Source organism: Capra hircus, chromosome 15 (genome assembly GCF_001704415.2).
Source record: "Capra hircus breed San Clemente chromosome 15, ASM170441v1, whole genome shotgun sequence".
NCBI lineage: Eukaryota > Metazoa > Chordata > Mammalia > Artiodactyla > Bovidae > Capra > Capra hircus.
In genome coordinates, this window is record NC_030822.1 from 735,684 (window position 1) to 754,639 (window position 18,956).

At 48.2% G+C, this 18,956-nt stretch overlaps 2 protein-coding genes and 6 non-coding genes across 8 annotated transcripts; 3 read left to right on the forward strand and 5 right to left on the reverse strand.

Moving 5' to 3' along the window:
• On the forward strand, positions 184–256 carry TRNAK-UUU. Its single transcript has one exon. It is a non-coding gene; the product is annotated as a tRNA-Lys (tRNA).
• Positions 983–1,055, forward strand: TRNAF-GAA. The gene has a single exon. It is a non-coding gene; the product is annotated as a tRNA-Phe (tRNA).
• On the reverse strand, positions 1,896–1,968 carry TRNAK-UUU. Its single transcript has one exon. It is a non-coding gene; the product is annotated as a tRNA-Lys (tRNA).
• Positions 6,722–6,804, reverse strand: TRNAL-UAA. Its single transcript has one exon. It is a non-coding gene; the product is annotated as a tRNA-Leu (tRNA).
• Positions 7,192–7,277, reverse strand: TRNAR-UCU. The gene is given in 2 exon segments: positions 7,192–7,227; positions 7,241–7,277. It is a non-coding gene; the product is annotated as a tRNA-Arg (tRNA).
• Positions 7,554–7,626, forward strand: TRNAV-UAC. The gene has a single exon. It is a non-coding gene; the product is annotated as a tRNA-Val (tRNA).
• On the reverse strand, positions 13,456–14,669 carry LOC102169614 (olfactory receptor 4D9-like). The gene has a single exon (XM_018059022.1). It carries the CDS (start codon positions 14,667–14,669, stop codon positions 13,734–13,736), a length of 936 nt encoding a protein of 311 aa, XP_017914511.1. The 3' UTR covers positions 13,456–13,733.
• LOC102169319 (ribosomal protein S6 kinase beta-1-like) lies at positions 16,195–17,966 on the reverse strand. Its single transcript, XM_018059023.1, has 2 exons — positions 17,827–17,966; positions 16,195–17,705 (listed from the first exon to the last, which is right to left on the reverse strand). The coding sequence occupies exons 1-2, from the start codon at positions 17,964–17,966 to the stop codon at positions 16,349–16,351; spliced, it is 1,497 nt and encodes a 498-aa protein (XP_017914512.1). The 3' UTR covers positions 16,195–16,348.

Sequence of the window (18,956 nt, forward strand, 5' to 3'; positions counted from 1 at the left end):
GGGAGCCACCTGCCCCCCGCCTTGCGTCCTCCCCACTCGGCCCGCGCCCCGCCGCGGGACCCGCTGACCGGAGCCGGACCGCGCGCGGGGCGAAGCCGGAAACGCCGGGAGCGTCTCCCCCACAAGCCTCAGCGCCGGCCTCGGTACGGCTGTCACTCACCAGAGTGCGCCTCCCGCCCGTGAGCCCGGATAGCTCAGTCGGTAGAGCATCAGACTTTTAATCTGAGGGTCCAGGGTTCAAGTCCCTGTTCGGGCGCACTTCCGACTTTTTAAAACAAAATCCCGGGATTTTTGAAAGTGAGAACCAGGTTTCGGAGCTTCCGTTTGTTAGCCTCTTTCCTTCAGGAAAGGGAGTGGGATGTGGCGCGCGTACGCTGCGACCCAGGTCGCTTTCGGGGGCAGCAGCCCCGCAGACCGCGCGCGCCCCGGCTGCACGGGCCCCGCGAGGTGCGCCGTGCGTCGCGGAGGCTCCGCAGCCGCGGGTTTCCGGGCAGCCGCCGGCGGGCGGGCGGCGCGGCGGCCGAGGTGGCCGGCGCGTCGGGAAGGCCGGGGCTCCCGCGCGGCCGCCGCCCTCCGGCCTCCCCCGGAGTTTGGAGCGGGGCGGCCCTGCCTCGCGGTGGATGCTCTGAGGGCAGGGTAGCGACCCCGCTGAGAGAGGCCGTGTGCTGCCCCCGCGGCGGCGGGCGCCCTGCAGGGACCCGCGCCGGTCGCGCGCTGGGCACCCGGCGGGCACCTCGTGGGCGGCTGGCTGTCCTCTCGCGGGCGTCAGGGGGCGAGAAAAGGCGGCTTGGGACTCGGCGGGACGTGAACGTTCCTCAGGCGACAGCGATGCGGTTTCTTCCTCACTGCTCTGCAAAGCTGCGAGCTGACAGCGGAGCTTTGGAAGGTGAAGCTGGCAACTGAAAAAGCGGAGACGAGACGAGTCCTTTTAAATTTTTTCTTTAAAATTTTCCTCAACAGGGTAGAAGACGCAGCCAGCGTCGCCGAAATAGCTCAGTTGGGAGAGCGTTAGACTGAAGATCTAAAGGTCCCTGGTTCAATCCCGGGTTTCGGCAGGACTTTTGCTGAGTGGATCTGGAGTTCTTTCCTTTCCTTCGTGTCTTCCCAAAGGCAAGCCACCACACACGGTGAAGATGCCAAGAGCTTAAGCCTTTAAAGAAACCTGGACCCGGTCACACAGTCACTCCACTTAAACACTGTTGGATGTTGGGTCGCAGCATGTGGCCTGACTCTCATTTATAATGCGGTCCGCTCAGGTCTACAGGTGGAAGGTCTTGCGTTTGATGCCAAATATAATCACGTTGGGCTTGCAAGTTTTTCTTATCGGAGACAGAGATGAAGACAGTGTTCAAAAACGTTGGTCTCTACAGCAGGACTGGCAAATCAGGGTCCCACCAGTGCGTTAGAAGAATGGTCGGGCTGGTTCCTGGCTGGAGAGGTGATTTATAAGCACGTGTCACGACCTAAAATGTTTCTTGCAACCTCAGTTTTCTCACCTCTCTTCTCATAAACAGCGCGTGAACTGTTGTTGCTCAGAGCGAATGTTTGCAAATTTCCTGTCAGGAGCATTACCATCGTTACTCTAACGACAGGGATGCAAATGTCTTGGTTATGTGTTTACTGATGTTTTGAATATAAACTAATATTACATACTAGTTGTAAGGTAAAAATATCCAAAGACCAATATCTATCATACAAAGGCTGTAAAAGACTGAGGTTGGGAGAGAAAGTTACCGGGCACTTTCCTCCCCTTTCACTTTCTGCAAAACCCACACCAGTCTGGCCTGCCTGCTGGGTTGTAAACTCCGGACTGAATCAAGTGTGTTTTGCACAACGTCACCTCAGAGAGTGGTGTGGACACATTCCAATTTGTTTCAGGAGTTTAAAATAACCGCCGCCCGAACAGGGACTTGAACCCTGGACCCTCAGATTAAAAGTCTGATGCTCTGCCGACTGAGCTATCCGGGCTCTCAAAAGTACCTTATCTCCTAGTCTATCCACAGAAAATAGACCACGCTGCCATTCCTACTGGATTAAAATTCTGAGTCTTTTTGTTGATTTAGTGAGTGGTGAAACTGCAAAATCAGGTTGGAGCAGGCGCTTGGTGGAAGTCTTTTCTGATCCCATCACAGACAGACTATGAAGAAAACAGTAAGTGCCTGCCAACCCCTGCTCTGACCAAAGGAGGATGCTCTCACCCCTTGCATCCTCAGGGGAACATCTCAGGAGGAATTCTGATTTAGGACCCTGGGCGGGTCTCCTGGGGATCTGGGGATTTCTAAACCCAATCTTGGTCTGTGAAGAGCCCCAGAGCATCTTGTGGGTGGAACTTTATGAATAATTGATTAGGTTTCCTGTCTTTATTCATCAGAACCTATCCAGGACCAAGACACGGTGGGCGTCCTCAGTGAGGCGGGAAGACACACGAAATAGATGTCAAGCGCTTGAGTGGTGGGAAGCCGGTCAACACCGGAAGTTAAGGGTCCTAACCAGTCTTCCAGCTGGTGATGATTCCCAGCTGAGCTGCCAGTGGTGACTGGGAGCCTGAAGGCTCAGGAGGAGAATTCTGAGCAGAGGGAAGGGCAGAAGGGAAAAGACCTCCGCTAGTGAATCTGAACATTTTCCTTGGAGCTCTCATTGAAAAGTTTCCACCAGGCTGAATTTTATATTTTTAAGAAGTCCTATTACCCTGGAGGCAACCCATGTTGCCTACCATTCTATCAAACACTGAATGTTGCAGCCATCAAGCCATGAGTCACTGCAGCTTCCCTGTTGGTGTACTCTAAGGGGAATTCAGAATGGATAAAAAACAGGATATTGGCCCTAGATAGTTAAGATGCATGTCAAAGGAATAATTTCAATGAGCTGCGATCCTTGCATCATCCCATACTTAGAAAAGCACTAAAATAATTAACGTGAGACACATGTTTTTCTATGTTTAGCAGTAATCTTTTGATGTTCAATTACGTTTTTTTTTCCCCTCCAGAAAAAAGTTCCTGTATATCTTGGGTCCTGCCTTACTTTCTTTAGAACAGTTCCTCAGAGCTACCTGAGAGTCTGCTTCACTGGCTAGTCTTCGGTAAGGCCCTTGAATAAAACGTAACACCTAAGTTGTAGGTTGTGTGTGTGTGTGTTTCAATTGTCAATAGTAGCCCCCCCCCCCTTTTTTTCTTACTTCTGCTCCTTCATTGCCATGTTATTCATCGAGGCTTTGGATAAGATCCCTTGAAAGAGAAAGGAAGGGAAGGGAATCCTATGGGAGTAGAGCGTCATAAGGGTTTTAGCTGTCCCTGGAATTCAGACACTTCCTCTGTTGGGCAAGAATAATTGTAGTTCTTTTATGGAGAAATGCATGGCGTAACTGAGCAGGATCCTAGGGGGCCTTCCTTGGGCACACCCCTCCCTCCCTACTACAAGCTCTACCTGTCTCTTGTTTGTAGGAAAGGTTTCCTCTCCCAGGCCCTCAAAGGCTAGCTCTAGAGGTGAGGATTGGAAACATTCGAACATGCAGTAACAAAAGCTAGCAGTTGGGCCAGGAGTTTTTATTCAGTCACTAAGTCGTGTCCAGCTCTCTGCAGCCCCATGGACTGCAGCACACCAGGCTTCCCTGTCCTTGACTATCTTCCAGAGTTTGCTCAAATTCACGCCCACTGAGTGGTGGTGCTAGATGACCATCTCATCCTCTGCCGCCCCCTTCCTGGGCCAGGAGAACTGGTAACAGTGGAAACAGAGCAGCCACAGAAGGCACGGAGTCTTCAGTTCCTCCCTGAAGGACACAGATAGATCTGATGCACATTCCTGAGGTGGTCTGCAGATGCTACAACCACCACCACCACCACTGCTGCGCAGTGAGCAGACTGTAGCCCTGACACAAATGACTCCATCTGGAGCAGTACCAAATCTGTGGCTTGCATACTTCCAGAAATTCGCCCCAAGAAAGTGGAACCAAACTGACCCTGGAGTTGAAGATTAACTGTGATTAAAACAAGACGAGTCCAGCCAGACCACAGCGTTACTCACTTCAAGATGACCGGCAGGGCTGGCTGTGCTGCTCTGCCCACAAGCCCCACCCCTTCACCCCGGACACTTCCTGGTTTTTCCCTGTGAAATCTTTTTCTCTCCAACTGAAAGCTTGGAGACGGTTTGGGGGTACACCTGCCTTCTATCTTCCTAGGTTGCTGGCCTCCTGAATAAAGCTTCTTTCTTTTCCCACCAGTTCTTGTGTCTCTTGAACATTGACTTTTGAGTGAGAGCAGCTGAACCTGAGTTCGTTTCCAGCCCTTCTGGTAACCTCAGGAACTATGAACAAAGTTTAAAAAGTAATCCAGTATGGAAAGATATTCAAGTTACATTGAACAAAAATGACAGAGGTTGCCAAACAATATGTATGATATAATATGTGTGCAAGAGTCAAAGGATGTGCACAGGAATATACATCCTTTCTGTATATACATGTATTAAACATAGCTAGACATGTATTAAATATATATATTTATATATTTGTTTTGTGCATATACATGAGATGTTTAAGGATAGAAAGCATTCTAATAAAAATGACCACCTTTAGAGGAACAACGTTGAAGTGTGTGTTTCCTCTAAGTACATCTGTATAATTGGGTAAAAAAAACAAGCGCATATTGTTTTAAATAATAAATGAAGAAAAAATGTATCAGATTATTCTATCCTTCAGAGATCACATAGGCAGTCCTTCAGATCAAAGCGTCCCTGATCCTGTGTTTTCTACAGAACCCAGCAGACAAAAGTGAAAAGCAAATTTCCCTCCCAGTAGAAGCTGGATCCAGAGAAGGCGATGGCACCCCACTCCAGTACTCCAGACACGACGGAGTGACTTCACTTTCCCTTTTCACTTTCATGCATTGGAGAAGGAAATGGCAACCCACTCCAGTGTTCTTGCCTGGAGAATCCCAGGGATGGGGGAGCCTGGTGGGCTGCCGTCTATGGGGTTGCACAGAGTCGGACACGACTGAAGTGACTTAGCAGCAGCAGCAGGGGCTGGGTCTCCCTCTGTGCCTCAGGGTTTTGGAGGGGAGTTACTGGTGTCCAGGAGGAATTTTCCCCTGTATCCTTCTTAGCTCTTCTGGATGGTCTAAGAATTAAATTGATGAGACATATTAACAGGAGAAAATCAAAGAAAAGCTGAATAACATGTATACATGGAAGGGACCCAGAAAAATCAGTAACTTGCCAAAATGTCTGAAACCCTCACCACAAACATCTTCAGCTAAAGCCAAAAGAGGATGCTAGGGGTAGTGATTTGGGACCTCAAAGGGGAAGAAGGCAACTGACATGGGGGTGGAAAAGCACATGCTTGATAAACCGAGGTTTGCTGGGCCTGCAGAGGCTGTGGGCGGGACAGAGGGGACTTTAATGCAGAGCGTGTGCTAGGTTTTTCCCTGTCTGTACACCTGTTAGGGCTCTAGCTGTCCACGGTGATAGCTCCCTGCCCAGACAGGTCCTCCATCGCCTTTCTTCAGGCAGTCAGGGAGGAGGTCAAAAGTCACCCTTTCTTCCCGAGTCTTTTAGACTTCGACTGTTTTCAGCTTTAGACAATCTGCGTGCCAAAGACACGTTTTGAGGTGATGAATTTGCTCCCCTACACTGGTAGTGAAAAATCACCAGTGAAATTAGGAGCATCTTTCACAAATGAAGATGTGGATCCCTACGAATCATATGACATGGCTTTACTAAGAAAAATGAAAGTAGCTCCCTGCACTCCCGCCGCAGGAGTTCCCTGTCTGATGAAGTCAATCCTCTGAGGAGCTGGTGAGCTTTTGGCATAACCTCAGCTTCTACCACAGCTCCGGGTTCAAAGCTGAGTACGGCTTTGAATGCATGAAGATCTATTTGCTGTTCTCCTAAGGCAGACTAGATGGACAGGCACTGAACACGGAGAACCGAAGTCTCAGAGGGCGAAACAAGTGTTGGTGTGGAACTGGGTTGCTTAGCACAGAGCGAGTTAACCGAAGCTGTGTGCAATCTCATTTAACAAACTGTAGTGTTTTTTTTTTTTTTTCCCTATGTACTATCCTTCCATCTCTTCGTCCTCCATCCTGAAATGCCACCGTCTTCCCACTTTTCAAGTTCTTTGGTTTGGGAAGTTCCCTCCAGTCCTTAAAGTCAGGGATCTTGCCTGTCTTTGCTACAGAGATCCCGGCTTGATCCCTTCCAGAGGGCGTCCGGTCATGAGGACTCTTAGACCGTCGGTGTTGCTGCGCCCACCACAGGCAGGCCCACCTTTGTCCTGAAAAAGTTCTGTGGCACTCTATCGTGCCAGCCCACTTAATCGTGCATAGCGCTTACCACCATCTGGAATTCTCCTATTTGCTGGTTTATAAACCATCTCTCCCCTCTCTTACTCTACTCTGTAAGCTTGCTGGTAAGGACCTTGTATATTTGCTGCTGTTCATGTTATCTTCTGCGTATTTATTTGTTTAGTCTTCGCATTCCCACAACCTCGGCGTTTAGAACGGTCTTTGGCACGTAGCATCATCTTAAATAGTGACTGTTTAAAAAAGCGAACGTTTTTACTGCACACGGCGCCTCCTGCCGCCTTCTCTAAGTGGCATCGCTTCACGCGGACGTGTACTTTTCAACTTTCCAAGCAGTAAATTCTGAAGTTATTGCTACACTTTCCAGGTCTGCTACAGACTTTCAGATTAAAACGTCATCGCGCCTCAGGCTGGAAAAGCAGGACCCATTGTACCAGAAGTGGGGTTCGAACCCACGAGGATATAAATCCATTGGATCTTAAGTCCAACGCCTTAACCACTCGGCCATTCTGGTACCTGTCGGGTGGACTTTATCTTTACGCAAATTGAGTCATATTAAGCTACTGCTAAGTTGTGAAACAATAAAAAATTTTATTCCTTTTAAATTTTTATTAAAAATTTTATTCCTGGTGTAAAAGAACAAGGGAATGGGAGTGGGGAGGCGACGCTCAGCAGCTTTCACGGCGACCTGCTAATTTCCTCAGGCCGAGTTAGCAGAGACTCTGGAGCCACATCAACGCGATGGGGAAGAGTGAAGAGGCAGGACTCCCAGCGGGCTCACGCCCGAGGCCATCTCAGCGAAGTGGGACGGGGCCCTTCCCAACGGGGACGAGGTCGCTGGACTTGGTAGGTGATGTGTTTGTCTCCTTCCGAACTCTTTCCTCATTTATCAAAAGAAAAGCGACTCTGGTGGGACTCGAACCCACAACCTTTGAATGCCTCCGTCTGTCTAGAAGTCCAATGCGCTATCCATTGCGCCACAGAGCCCGGTGCTCGAACCCCCTCCGAGCAACCGACATCAAGGCAGGGCGGCGGCGTCCGGGGGCCGCCACGGGCACATCCAGACGGGCTCTGACCCGGACCAGTGGGGAGCGCGTGTCGCCGAGGACAAGGGTGGACGGGGCTTGCGCGGGAGGTCTGAGGGCCGCCTGGACGCGCCCCTCCGCCGCCGCCGCCGGCCTCCCGCCTCCGCCTCGCCGACTGTGGAGGAGAAAGCCTCTGCGCGCCTTCTCTACCCCATCCTGGCAGGAGCCCGCAGCGCGCGGTTCCATAGTGTAGCGGTTATCACGTCTGCTTTACACGCAGAAGGTCCTGGGTTCGAGCCCCAGTGGAACCACGAGGCGGGGGTCGCTCTCTTTTAGAGAGCATTTTAAGTTGAGATCCCTTGGGGCCAGCTCAGCTTGAGTTTTAACCCGGGAAGTGGCGACTGCGACTCCCAGCGGGGCTTGGCCCCGAGCCCCAAGCGCAGACTCGCGCCGGGGTGCCCGCGCAGACCGGCCGCCGAGGCCTCCCCTTCGCGGCGTTTCCAGGAGCGTGCGGGCGGCGTCGCGCGCCATTGCGCCTGCGCGCTCGCGCCTGCCGGTGGGCCGGCCTCCGGTCCCTGAGGGACTGCGGGCGTCGCGCGTCGCTGCGCCTGCGCGCTCGCGCCCGCCAGGGGATATGCTTCCGGGTCACTGAGGGGGTCCGCGGGCGGTTGAGGAGTGCGGGCCCCTGTCATCCGCCCTGCTCCGTCCACACCTGCTTGGCCGCGAGGGGCATCCCTACGGTCCCCTCCCTTGTTTGTTCATTACTTCACGTCCGCTGACCTGTTGCTTCATTTATTTAAGTTTACAGTACTTTTTGAAACATTGTGTGCTGATGGTCGTGGACTTGGGCAAACCCTGAGAGACAGTGAGGGACAGGGAGGCCCGGCGTGCTGCCGCCCCTGGGGTCTCAAAGAGTCGGAGACGACTGAGCGCTGAGCAGTAACACGCTGGTGCTGGAGAATCCAAACCAGCCCCTCTGTTTTTACAGTGTTGTTTCCCCCGGCTAAGAATTTCTCTTTGACCAAATTGTTGCCGGCCCCTCTGAGCCCTTGTATCAAATAGCCGGCTTATAAGGCTTGAAGAGATTGCTTTTAGTGAACTGTGGTGTTGGAGAAGACCGAGAGTCCCTTGGAGAGCAAGAAGCTCCAACCAGTCAATCCTAAAGGAAATCAGTCCTGAATATTCATTGGAAGGACTGATGCTGAAGCTGAAACTCCAATACTTTGGCCACTTGATGTGAAGAGCCGACTCATTGGAAAAGAGCTTGATGCTGGGAAAGATTGACAGTGGGAGGAGAAGGGGACGACGGAGGATGAGATGGTTGGATGGCATCACCGACGTGATGGACATGAGTTTGAGTAAACTCCGGGAGTTGGTGATGGACAGGGAGGCCTGGCGTGCTTCAGTCCATGGGGTCGCAAAGAGTCAGACACGACTGAACTGACTGAATTCAAGGCTGCATCCCCTAAAATGACCCGACTTTCAATTACAGAGTCTGCCTGAGAAAGCTGAATGCTGCCGCCCCGTTGCGCCTTTACTGTTTGTTCCAGACAGGAGCTGAATTTGCCCTCATCGCCTGTGTCTGCTGCATCAGGCGGGTTCTTTACCACTAGCACCACCTGGGAAGCCCCTCTTCATAAAAGACTTATGATTATTGTACAAAAGGTAGCCATAAGCACCATAAGCTTATGCCATAAGCACCGCTCCCCCGCCCCAGCAATATCCTAGAAGTCTTTCTATTTCCTTCTTAAGCCTTCACTCATCCTTTCACTTCATGGTTTGGGTATAGCCCAATTCTTTAATCTGTGCCTTTTAATGAGCAATTACATTGTATTCAGTCTTACAGACCATACTCTAGTGGATTTCCTTATTTGTAGGTTTTGGAGTGGATCAGTCTGTAGAGTAATAATAGCAGAAATCTTGAATGGTCACTATTATCTAACCTATTTTACAAGTGAGGAAGAGAAAGAACAGAGAAGTTAAGTGATAGCCCAAGTCACATACTGCCCTAGACAGTCATGGTGCACATCAAAGCAGTGATTCTATTAAGCCCAACTCTTGTATCTTCCCATGCATAAAAAAGGTGCAAAATTAATTAACTTGAGATGTCTCTTTAATTAGCAGCAATCTTTTTATATTTGACTTTTGTTTTTCTTTTCAAAAAACTCCTATACATCCTGGTCCTCTCCTCTTCAGAACAACCCCTCAGAGCTACCTGAGAGGCTGGACCCCAGGTTTAAGTCCTCAGTAAGTCCACCGAATAAAACATAATTCTTGATTCTTAGGCTGTGTCCCCCCCCCCCACCCCCTTCAACATGGGTTTTCAGGCCTCATCTCTGGAAATATAAAATCTCAGTTAAACTCTTAAAGGTTTGCTAAAGGGAGGATTAAGGAAAAGGAATGTCTCCCTCTAGTGGTGAGAAGACATTATGAAACATTTTGCTTTGTAGACTCTGTTCCTATTGAAGAGGTTCTTTAGAAATATAGCTGCCCCCACCCCACCACCCGCTCCCCCGCCCCGCTTCAAAAAAAAAAAAAAAAGAAAGAAAGAAATACAGCTTTCCAGGGTGGGAGATGTTGAACAGTTTAGTCAAAATACAAATACCCTGTGTTAGAACTCATATGTTAAAAGATTGTTGTCAAGCAACATGTTCTTATCACACTGAAGGAGGAGAAACACATTTTCATGAAAAGTATTTTTGTTTTTTAAGCACAAATGTATTTACTTATTTCAAAGAACCTGGCTACACAGAAAGCTGGGGACCTTAGTTCCCCAACCAGGAACCGAACCTACACCCCTGACAGTGAAAACACAGAATCTTAACCACTGAACTGCCAAGGAATCCCCTTAGGAAAACAGATTTTAATGTATACTATGTCTCCAAAGCACCATAGTCTTTTAGGAACCCAGTAATTGATTAATTGGGCTCAGATGGTGAAGAATCTGCTTGCAATGCGGGAGACCTGGCTCAATCCCTGGGTAGGGAAGATCCCCGGGAGAAGGGAATGGCTATCCACCCCAGTGTTCTTGCCTGGAGAATTCCATGGACAGGAACCTGGTGGGTTACAGCCCATGGGATCGCAAAGAATTGGAAACAACTGTGAGGCTAATACTTTCACTTTCTTTAAAATCAGCTGTTTCTTAAAAGTAAATGTGTGGGTGTTTTTGTGTGTATGAATTTGTGTGTGTGTGTGTGTGTGTGTGTGTGTGTGTGTATTTGGAATCCTCAATTCACTGTTTGCCTCTAGAAAGTAAAGATTAAACGCTGAGAAAAGGTATGAGGAAGGGATTTTTTTTTTTTTGGTATAAAAATTGATTTACAAGGAACCAAATAGCTATTGGTTATAAAGGAATATACTGATTATGGAAGACCATGATTCTGTATTCTTTGGTTCTAGAGGAAGTTTGAATTGTTCTTGACTTTCTGTTATTGTTCTTGATGTTTTTTCACGTGAGTAGCTAGGTACAAAATTCAAAACTCTAGTCAGAAATCTGGTGAATGATTTTAATTATAGTCAGGAAGTAACAGTCACCCCAAAGAAGCAAATGTAGATTTCTCTTTAATGCAGAGCTTTAAAAGTCCAGGATCAGACGTGAGTGTATGTGCATTTTGTCAATAGCTTCTGCCTTGTGCTGCCCCAGCACCTGGCTGAAGTATCTCACCTGTCTGTATCTGGGTCTCGCAGGTTACGTCTGACACCTGGGCTTGGACTTATCTCCCTCGTGTGCAACCATTGCAGTTGTCCTGTCCTGCCCTGTCTCTCTTCCACTGTGAGATGACACCTGGGGGCAGTGATTGGGCTGGTAGACCACCTGAAATTCATCACTAGTGAGACGCTGCTGCGAATGGGCTTGCAGATGCCCTTTCTGCACCGTAACCAGCAGAAGATGGCTGCGGCCTGCCAGGAATGTAGCTAGCTTTTGTGGTGATGGTGAAACAGGAGGGAACTGGTTCCAGATCAGGAAAGGAGTACGTCAAGGCTGTATACTGTCACCCTGCTTATTTAACTTGTATGCAGACTACATCATGCGAAATGCTGGGCTGGATGAAGCACAAGCTGGAATCAAGATGGCCAGGAGAAACAGCAATAACCTCAGATACACAGATGACACCACCCTTATGGCAGAAAGTGAAGAAGAACTAAAGGGCCTCTTGATGAAAGTAAAAGAGGAGAGTGAAGAAGTTGGCTTAAAGCTCAACATTCAGAAAACTAGATCATGGCATCAGGTCCCATCACTTCATGGCAAATAGATGGGGAAACAGTGGAAACAGTGGCTGACTTTATTTTTGGGGGCTCCAAAATCATTGGAGATTGTGACTGCAGCCATGAAATTAAGACACTTGCTCCTTGGATGAAAAACTATGACCAACCTAGACAGCATATTAAAAAGTATAGACATTACTTTGTGGACAAAGGTCCATCTAGTCAATGCATGCATGCTAAGTCGCTTCAGTTGTGTCCAACTCTGTGACCCCATAGACAGCAGCCCACCAGACTCCTCTGTCCCTGGGATTCTCCAGGCAAGAACACTGGAGTGGGCTGCCATTTCCTCCTCCACCATCTAGTCAAAGCTATGGCTTTTCCTGTAGTCATGTGTGGACTGTAATACACTAGCATCTAAATGACATACCCACAGGCACCATGACAGTTCTCCTAGAGGAGGAAATGGCAACCCACTCCAGTATTCTTGCCAGGATAATCCCAAGGACAGGGGAACCTGGTGGGCTACAGTCTGACTGGTTGCGAACAGTCAGGCACAACTGAGCTCCATGTATCAGCATCATTGGTCTTTGATGGTTGGCCTCAGAATTGTCATGGTGACTGTGGGTATGTCATTTAGATGCTAGATATTACAATGAGTGTATAATGAGGATCAAGGTCCACTGGAAGTCAAATCTTCTGCCATCATCTTGGACCTAGTTGGTTCTAGACAGTTTTTCATATCCTCAAGGACTTGTCATTCATTTAAAGGCTGTGGCCTGCCCGCTTCCCTCCTCCAGGGGATCTTCCTGACCCAGGGGTCAAACCTGCATCTCCTGCAGCTTCTGCCTTGGCAGGCGGATTCTTTACCATTGTGCCACCTGGGAAGCTCAACACTACGATAGAGGATAAATAGATGAGTTTGTTTCAGATGCCATCAAATCCTGTCTGAGGCAACAGGAGTAGTCAGACATGCATTTAGCTGAGGTCAGATATCTCAGATCTAGCCTTGTCTCAGCTATTTATCAATGACAAAAACTTTGATAAAATGTGAACCATCTCAGCTTCTGTAAGGGAAACCCAGAGGTTTCCTTAGAAAAACAGAACTGATACCCTCAAAATGGGCAATGGAAATTTTCCACAAAGGGAGGAGTGGCTGGATTTTATAGGATAGACTCTGGTCCCTGAAGATCATTTTACTAATTGTTGCTTGGGCTGCAGAAGGTACAGCCACAACTCAAGAACCGAGAGGTAATTTTCTTTCAGATTTCATTTCCTCACCTGTAAAATGAGGTGTTTGAGTGATATAAACTTTGGAGTTCCTTTAAGATTACAGCTTCAAGTCTCATCGCTTCATGGCAAATAGAAGGGGAAAAAGTGGAAGTAGTGACAGATTTTATTTATTTAGGCTCCAAAATCACTGCAGACAGTGACTGCAGCCATGATATTAAAAAATGCTTGCTTCTTGGAAAGAAAGCTATGACAAACCTTAACAGCATATTAAAAAGCAGAGATATTGCTTTGCTGACAAAGGTCCATATGGTCAAAGCTATGGTTTTCCCAGTAGTCATGTGAGGATGTGAGAGTTGGACTATAATGAAGGCTGAGCACCAAAGAATTGATGCTTTTGAACTGCGGTGCTGGAGAAGACTCTTGAGAGTCCCTTGGACAGCAAGGAGATCCAACCAGTCAGTCCTAAAGGAAATCAACCCTGAATATTCATTGGAAGGACTGATGCTGAAACTGAAGCTCCAATACTTTGGCCACCTGATGTGAAGAGCCAACTCATTGGAAAAGACCCTGATGCTGGGAAAAATTGAAGGCAGGAGAAGGGGGTGACAGAGGGTGAGATGGTCTGATAACATCACTGACTCAATGGACATGAATTTGAGTAAACACTAGGAGATAGTGAGGCATAGGGGAGCCTGGTGTGCTGTAGTCCATGGAGTCACAAAGAGTTGGACACAACTCAGCAACTGAACAACAACATCATCATGAGCTAATGGCTTTTGGATCTGAGACTTCAGTTGCAGACAATCTCGCCATGAGAAATCCTTACTGAAACAATTATTTCAGACCATCTTCATTAGAAGATTCTGCCACAGAGTAAAGATGGCCTCATCTGGCCTCATGATGGTCTACTGATAAGGGTCTTCTACTGTGTGTGAGAAAATACTTTTCAGTTCTGAGCCTTCCATTCTAGACTGCATGGTATCTATTCCTTTTCAGAAGGTCCAAGTCTCCTCCTCAGCCTCCGCATGGCTGCCTTCATCTCCTGGTTCCTCAGGGTGTAGATCAGGGGGTTCAGGACAGGAATGATGACAGTGAAGGTGAGGGAGACAGCTCTGTCCGTGGGGAGGGCGGAGAAGGGCCGGGCGTAGACGTAGATGCAGGGCACGAAGTGAAGGGTGACCACCGTGATGTGGGCGGTGCAGGTGGAGATGGCTTTCCTCCTGCCCTCCCCGGAGTGGGACCTCAGCATCGTCAGGATGACTGTGTAGGACACAAGCAGGAAGACGAACCACAGGGTAGAGATCAAGCCGTTGTTGGAAATCATCAGGAGCTCAAGGGCAAAGGTGTCCGTGCAGGCGAGTGTGAGGACCTGGGGGACGTCGCAGTAGAAACCGTCCACGACGTTGGGTCCGCAGAAGGGGAGGGGGAGCAGCAGGGAGATCTGCACGATGGAGTGGACGAAGCCCCCCGCCCAGGAGGCCACGATGAGGGCAGTGCACCGCCCCCGGCTCATGACGGTCACGTAGTGCAGGGGCTTGGAGATGGCCACGTAGCGGTCAAAGGCCATGACCGAGAGGGAGAAGATGTCTGCGCCCCCGAGGAGGTGGAAGAAAAACATCTGTGTGAGGCAGCCACGGAAGGAGATGGCCTTTCTCTCCGAAAGGAGGTCCGCCAGGACCTTGGGGGCGGTGATGGAGGAGAAGCAGATGTCCAGGACGGAGAGGTTGCGGAGCAGGAAGTACATGGGGGTCTGGAGGCGAGACTCACAGCTCACAGTGACCATGATGAGGAGGTTGCCCAGCAGGGTGGCTGTGTACACCAATAATAGCAAAAGAAACAAGAGCCGACTCAGGTCTCGGGACTGGGTCAGTCCTTGAAAAATAAATTCTCTTACCCTGGTATGATTTCCCTGCTCCATTGGGTCATGTTTTTTCTTCTTTCTCAACTTCCTGAAGAGAAGACAGAAAATAGAATATAGAAAAGATATCATTAAAAACCAAAGGACTGTGAATTATATGACTGGACTGCCTTGGGTGTTATTTTTGCAGTTATTTTCCTTTGGGGAAAGACGCCAACTCCTGTAGATGGTGTTTTTTGTTATCTCAGAGCAAAACAAAGAGTGGGTTTTCAAAGGAGTATTTAATTAAAATCTTTTCATACCATTCATGGGGTTCTTGAGGCAAAAATCCTGGAGTGGCTTGGCACATAGAAGGGGGAAAGCGGAAGCAGCGACAGGTTTTATTTTCTTGGCTCCAGAATCACTGCAGACAGGGACGGCAGCCATGAAATTAGAAGGCACCTGCTCCTCGGAAGGAGAGCTCTGACCAACCTAGACAGCTTATTAAAAAGCAGAGACATCACTTTGCCGGCAAAGGTCTGTGTAGTCAAAGCTATGGTTTTTCCAATAGTCATGTACAGATGTGAGAGCTGGACCATTAAGAAGGCTGAGCAAGAGGAACAGATGCTTTTAAACTGTGGTGTTGGAGAGGACTCTTGAGAGTTGCTTGAACTGCAAGGCAATCAAACCAAAGGAAATCAACACTGAATAGTCATTGGAAGGACTGAAGCTGAAGCTGAAGCTCCAATAGTTTGGCCACCTGATTCGAAGAGCCAACTCACTGGAAAAGACCCTGATGCTGGGAAGGATCGAAGGCGGGAGGAGAAGAGGGCATCAGAGGATAAAATAGTTTGTTAGCATCACTGACTCAATGGACATGAATCTGAGCAAACTCCAGGAGACAGTGAAGGACAGGGGAGCCTGGCATGCTGCAGTCCATGGGGTTGTGAAGAGTAGGGCATGACTTAACGAGTGAACACCAACAAATTAATTAAAGCACCTTAATTAGTGTGTTATTCTTTTTTTTTTTTGCATTTTTATTTCACCAAGAGAAGAAACAGAAGTTGTCTGGCTTTCTTCACACCAACCAATAATTTTGCATTTTTAAAGTTTGGGATGTTTTTCATAATGAGCTGAATCAAAAATCTATTTGAAAAATATATATTTATATAAAAAAAGATTCAGGTTGTTTGCACGTAAAACATCAATTGATAAGTTTTTTTTTCATCTTTGATTCCATGTTGCTGGAAAGTTTAACCAAGCTTGCATGCTAATTTGTCCTTAGTTGCAAGTATTATAGGCAAATTCATACTTTGCCTAATGGAAGGATAACCCTTCTTCGACATGATCAGGACTCAACAGTGATTCAGAAGCAACATCTACCCTTAATACTGTCAGTTTCGAGCCATCAACATGAAAATCCTTGATAGGTTGAGACGATGTTGCTAGGAATCAATTAATTGATGTGCCTAAGAGTTCCGCTATTTTCACTTAAGTTTTTTTGCACCATTGATTGATTTTTTAAAATCCATGTTTAATTTTCCTCTGTCCAAAGTGTTCTATGTCATGACACTGACTCTTCGAGACTGTCATTTGAGTCTTCTTGTTTCACCCTGCAGGATGCTCACACATCCCCTCCCCACCTTTTTTGCCTTCAATTCATTAAAAGCATTGTTCTGTCATAGATTCATACGCAGGTGCTCTGGTCGTTTGGAGATCATGGGAAAAGCTTGCTTTTTGTACGGTCCGGAGTTTGGCTGTCATATTGGAAGCGGTGCTGAAGCCTCCCCGCTCATTGTCACGTCCATCTGCTCTATCCCACTTGTCTCCATGGGGTATTCCACAGGCGTCTGCGGATTTGCCGTGCTGGCTGAAGCACCTCTTCCCCAGAAATCCCCAGGAGAAAATTTGACTGGGCTGACAGGTGTTCGTGGGCTGCCAATAAATCTTCGAGGGGATCGGATTTTTGGTTCAAAGGAAAACTTTTCTTTCACGCTTTCAAGTACAGATGGAGCCACATACGTAAAACCCAGAAAGACCTGGTTGGCACTTTCACTGAGAGCTGAGTCATCTGGGCTGTCAACAGGTGTCTGACGTGTAAACTTGGAATCAAACTGACTCACATCCTCTTCTGATTGCAAAAGAGGTTTGAAGGGGGGCTCCACCCTCCGAGCCAGCAGTTCTTCCCAGTTAATATGTCTGAAGAATGGATGAGCTTGAACTTCTCCAGCATCCGCAGGACCAGCTCCAAGACGAGAAGCAGCATTTCTTTTCAGCAGCTTTTTAAGCAGATCTCTGGCTTCTTGCGTGAGGTAGGGAGGCAAATTGAGTTTACATTTGAGGATTTTGTCAATTGTTTTCTTTCTATTCTCCCCAGTGAACGGGGGTGCTCCAGTCAGCATGTCATACATTAATGCTCCCAAACTCCACCAATCCACAGCACGATTGTGGCCACTTCTCATCAAGATCTCAGGGGCCATGTATTCTATTGTTCCACAAAAGGTGTGTGTGACTGTTCCGTCATGAATAGATTCTTTGCATAGTCCAAAATCTGTTAGTTTGACGTGACCTTGGTGATTAAGCATGATATTCTCCGGCTTCAGGTCTCTGTAGATGATCCCCTTTTGATATAAATGCCCCAAAGCCATGGAGATTTCTGCCAAGTAAAAGCAGGCAGTGTCTTCCATAAATATTCCTTCTCTTTCTAACTGCATAAATAATTCTCCTCCGCTGAGATACTCAAGGATGAGGTAGAGTTTTCCACCGGTCTGAAAGGCATAAATTAAATCCACAGTGAAAGGATGCTTTACTTCCTCCAGAATATTCCGTTCTGCTTTTGTATGAGCTGTATCTTTAGCATTCCTTACTATCATTGCCTTTTTAAGCACCTTCATGGCAAATATTTTCCCGGTATTTGCTCCTGTTACTTTTCGTACTTGAAAAACCTTTCCATAGCCCCCTTTACCAAGTACTCGAAGTAGCTCAGAACATTCTGGTCTGATTTTTTCTGGCCCTCTGTTCACACGAGTTTCTGAGATTTCAAATTTCTCACAATGCTCCATGCCAAGTTCATATGGTCCAACTCCCCCATGGTCCATGCTTTCATTTAACTGACCCCTGGAAGATGCAGCAGAGCCCCCTTGCTCCCGAAATAAAACTCCTGGTGGCTGTAACTGCAGCGGCAGCGCTACTCCCGACAGAAGTTTTCAGCTGTCACTTCTAACAGCTGAGCGCTTCCCCCTCCTCCAGCTCATCCTCAGAGCCCGCGTCCTCCGGCTGGTCCAGGTCTATGTCAAACACCCCTGCCATGTCCTCAGCTTCCCTGTCTCGGAAGTCCGGCGCTGGGCAGAAACCGTCCCGCCTCCGTCGTCGCCTCATGGGCCCGGACCCGCCGCAGCCGCCGCAGCCACCGCCGCCGCTGCCGCCATCACCGGCCGCTGGGGCTCAGTGCGTCTTAGTATGTTATTCTTATTAAAAATTTAAAGTCTCATCATTTTATTCTTGAAAAACCACTGAATGCTCTGAGAAGTGAAGAGACGAGCTTTGTTTTTGCTTTCAATGAACGCTCATGCATCCAATTGTTAGGAAGTGGGAAACACGCAGGGGAACAGTATTATACACAGTCTGTGACTCTAACAGAAGCTCGTAGCTTCTCCTTCATTTTCTTCCACCGGAGACAATCTACTTGGCATAGTCTTGCTGGATCTTCATGATACCAGTGACCAGCACTAAATTAAGGCCAGAGAGACAGTTTCCGCTTTACTTTCTCCTTAGGACAAACGGCTTTGCAGCAGCTAAGACGGTTTACCTGAGTGCGTCTCTCTTTCTTTTTTCCTTCTTTCCTTCCTTCCTTCCCCTCTTCCCTCTTCCTTTCCTGTTCAGTCTCCCTTCTCTTTGGTGTCTTGTTTCCTCTGATTTCTGTGGCCCAAGATCAGGCCTTGGCAACTACAGTCTCTGCTTTTCATAATGCTGTTGCCAAAGACTTCACCGTCCTGGCCACCGGACCGATGCTCTTCCTTCCTCAGTCCCCCTCCCTTTCGTCACCTACATTGGTGCGTCACTTCGGCATTTGTAGAGGCTTTAGTTTTTCACAGAGAGCAAAGATGTTAGTATCACACACTGCTGTATTTAAACTGGGTAACCAGCAAGGACCTCCCGCACAGCACAGGGAACTCTGCTCACTGTTCTCCGGCAGCCTGGGTGGGAGGGGCTTCGGGGGAGAATGGGTTTTGATACGTGTATATGTATGAGTCCCTTTGCTGTTCACCTGAAACTATCACAACATTTTTAATTAGCTATACCCCAATACAAAATCGGAAGTTCAAAAGGAAAGGAAAGAAAAGCTGTTAGTATCAGCAGCCCTGCGCG

Excerpts from the sequence above, each read along its gene's own strand:
- LOC102169614 (XM_018059022.1), bottom strand. The coding sequence starts at position 14,669 with ATGGAGCAGGGAAATCATACCAGGGTAAGAGAATTTATTTTTCAAGGA.
- LOC102169319 (XM_018059023.1), bottom strand. The coding sequence starts at position 17,966 with ATGAGGCGACGACGGAGGCGGGACGGTTTCTGCCCAGCGCCGGACTTC. Across the intron at positions 17,706-17,826 it reads GAGGATGAGCTGGAGGAGGG|GGGTCAGTTAAATGAAAGCA; the intron begins GGAAGCGCTCAG and ends TGCATCTTCCAG.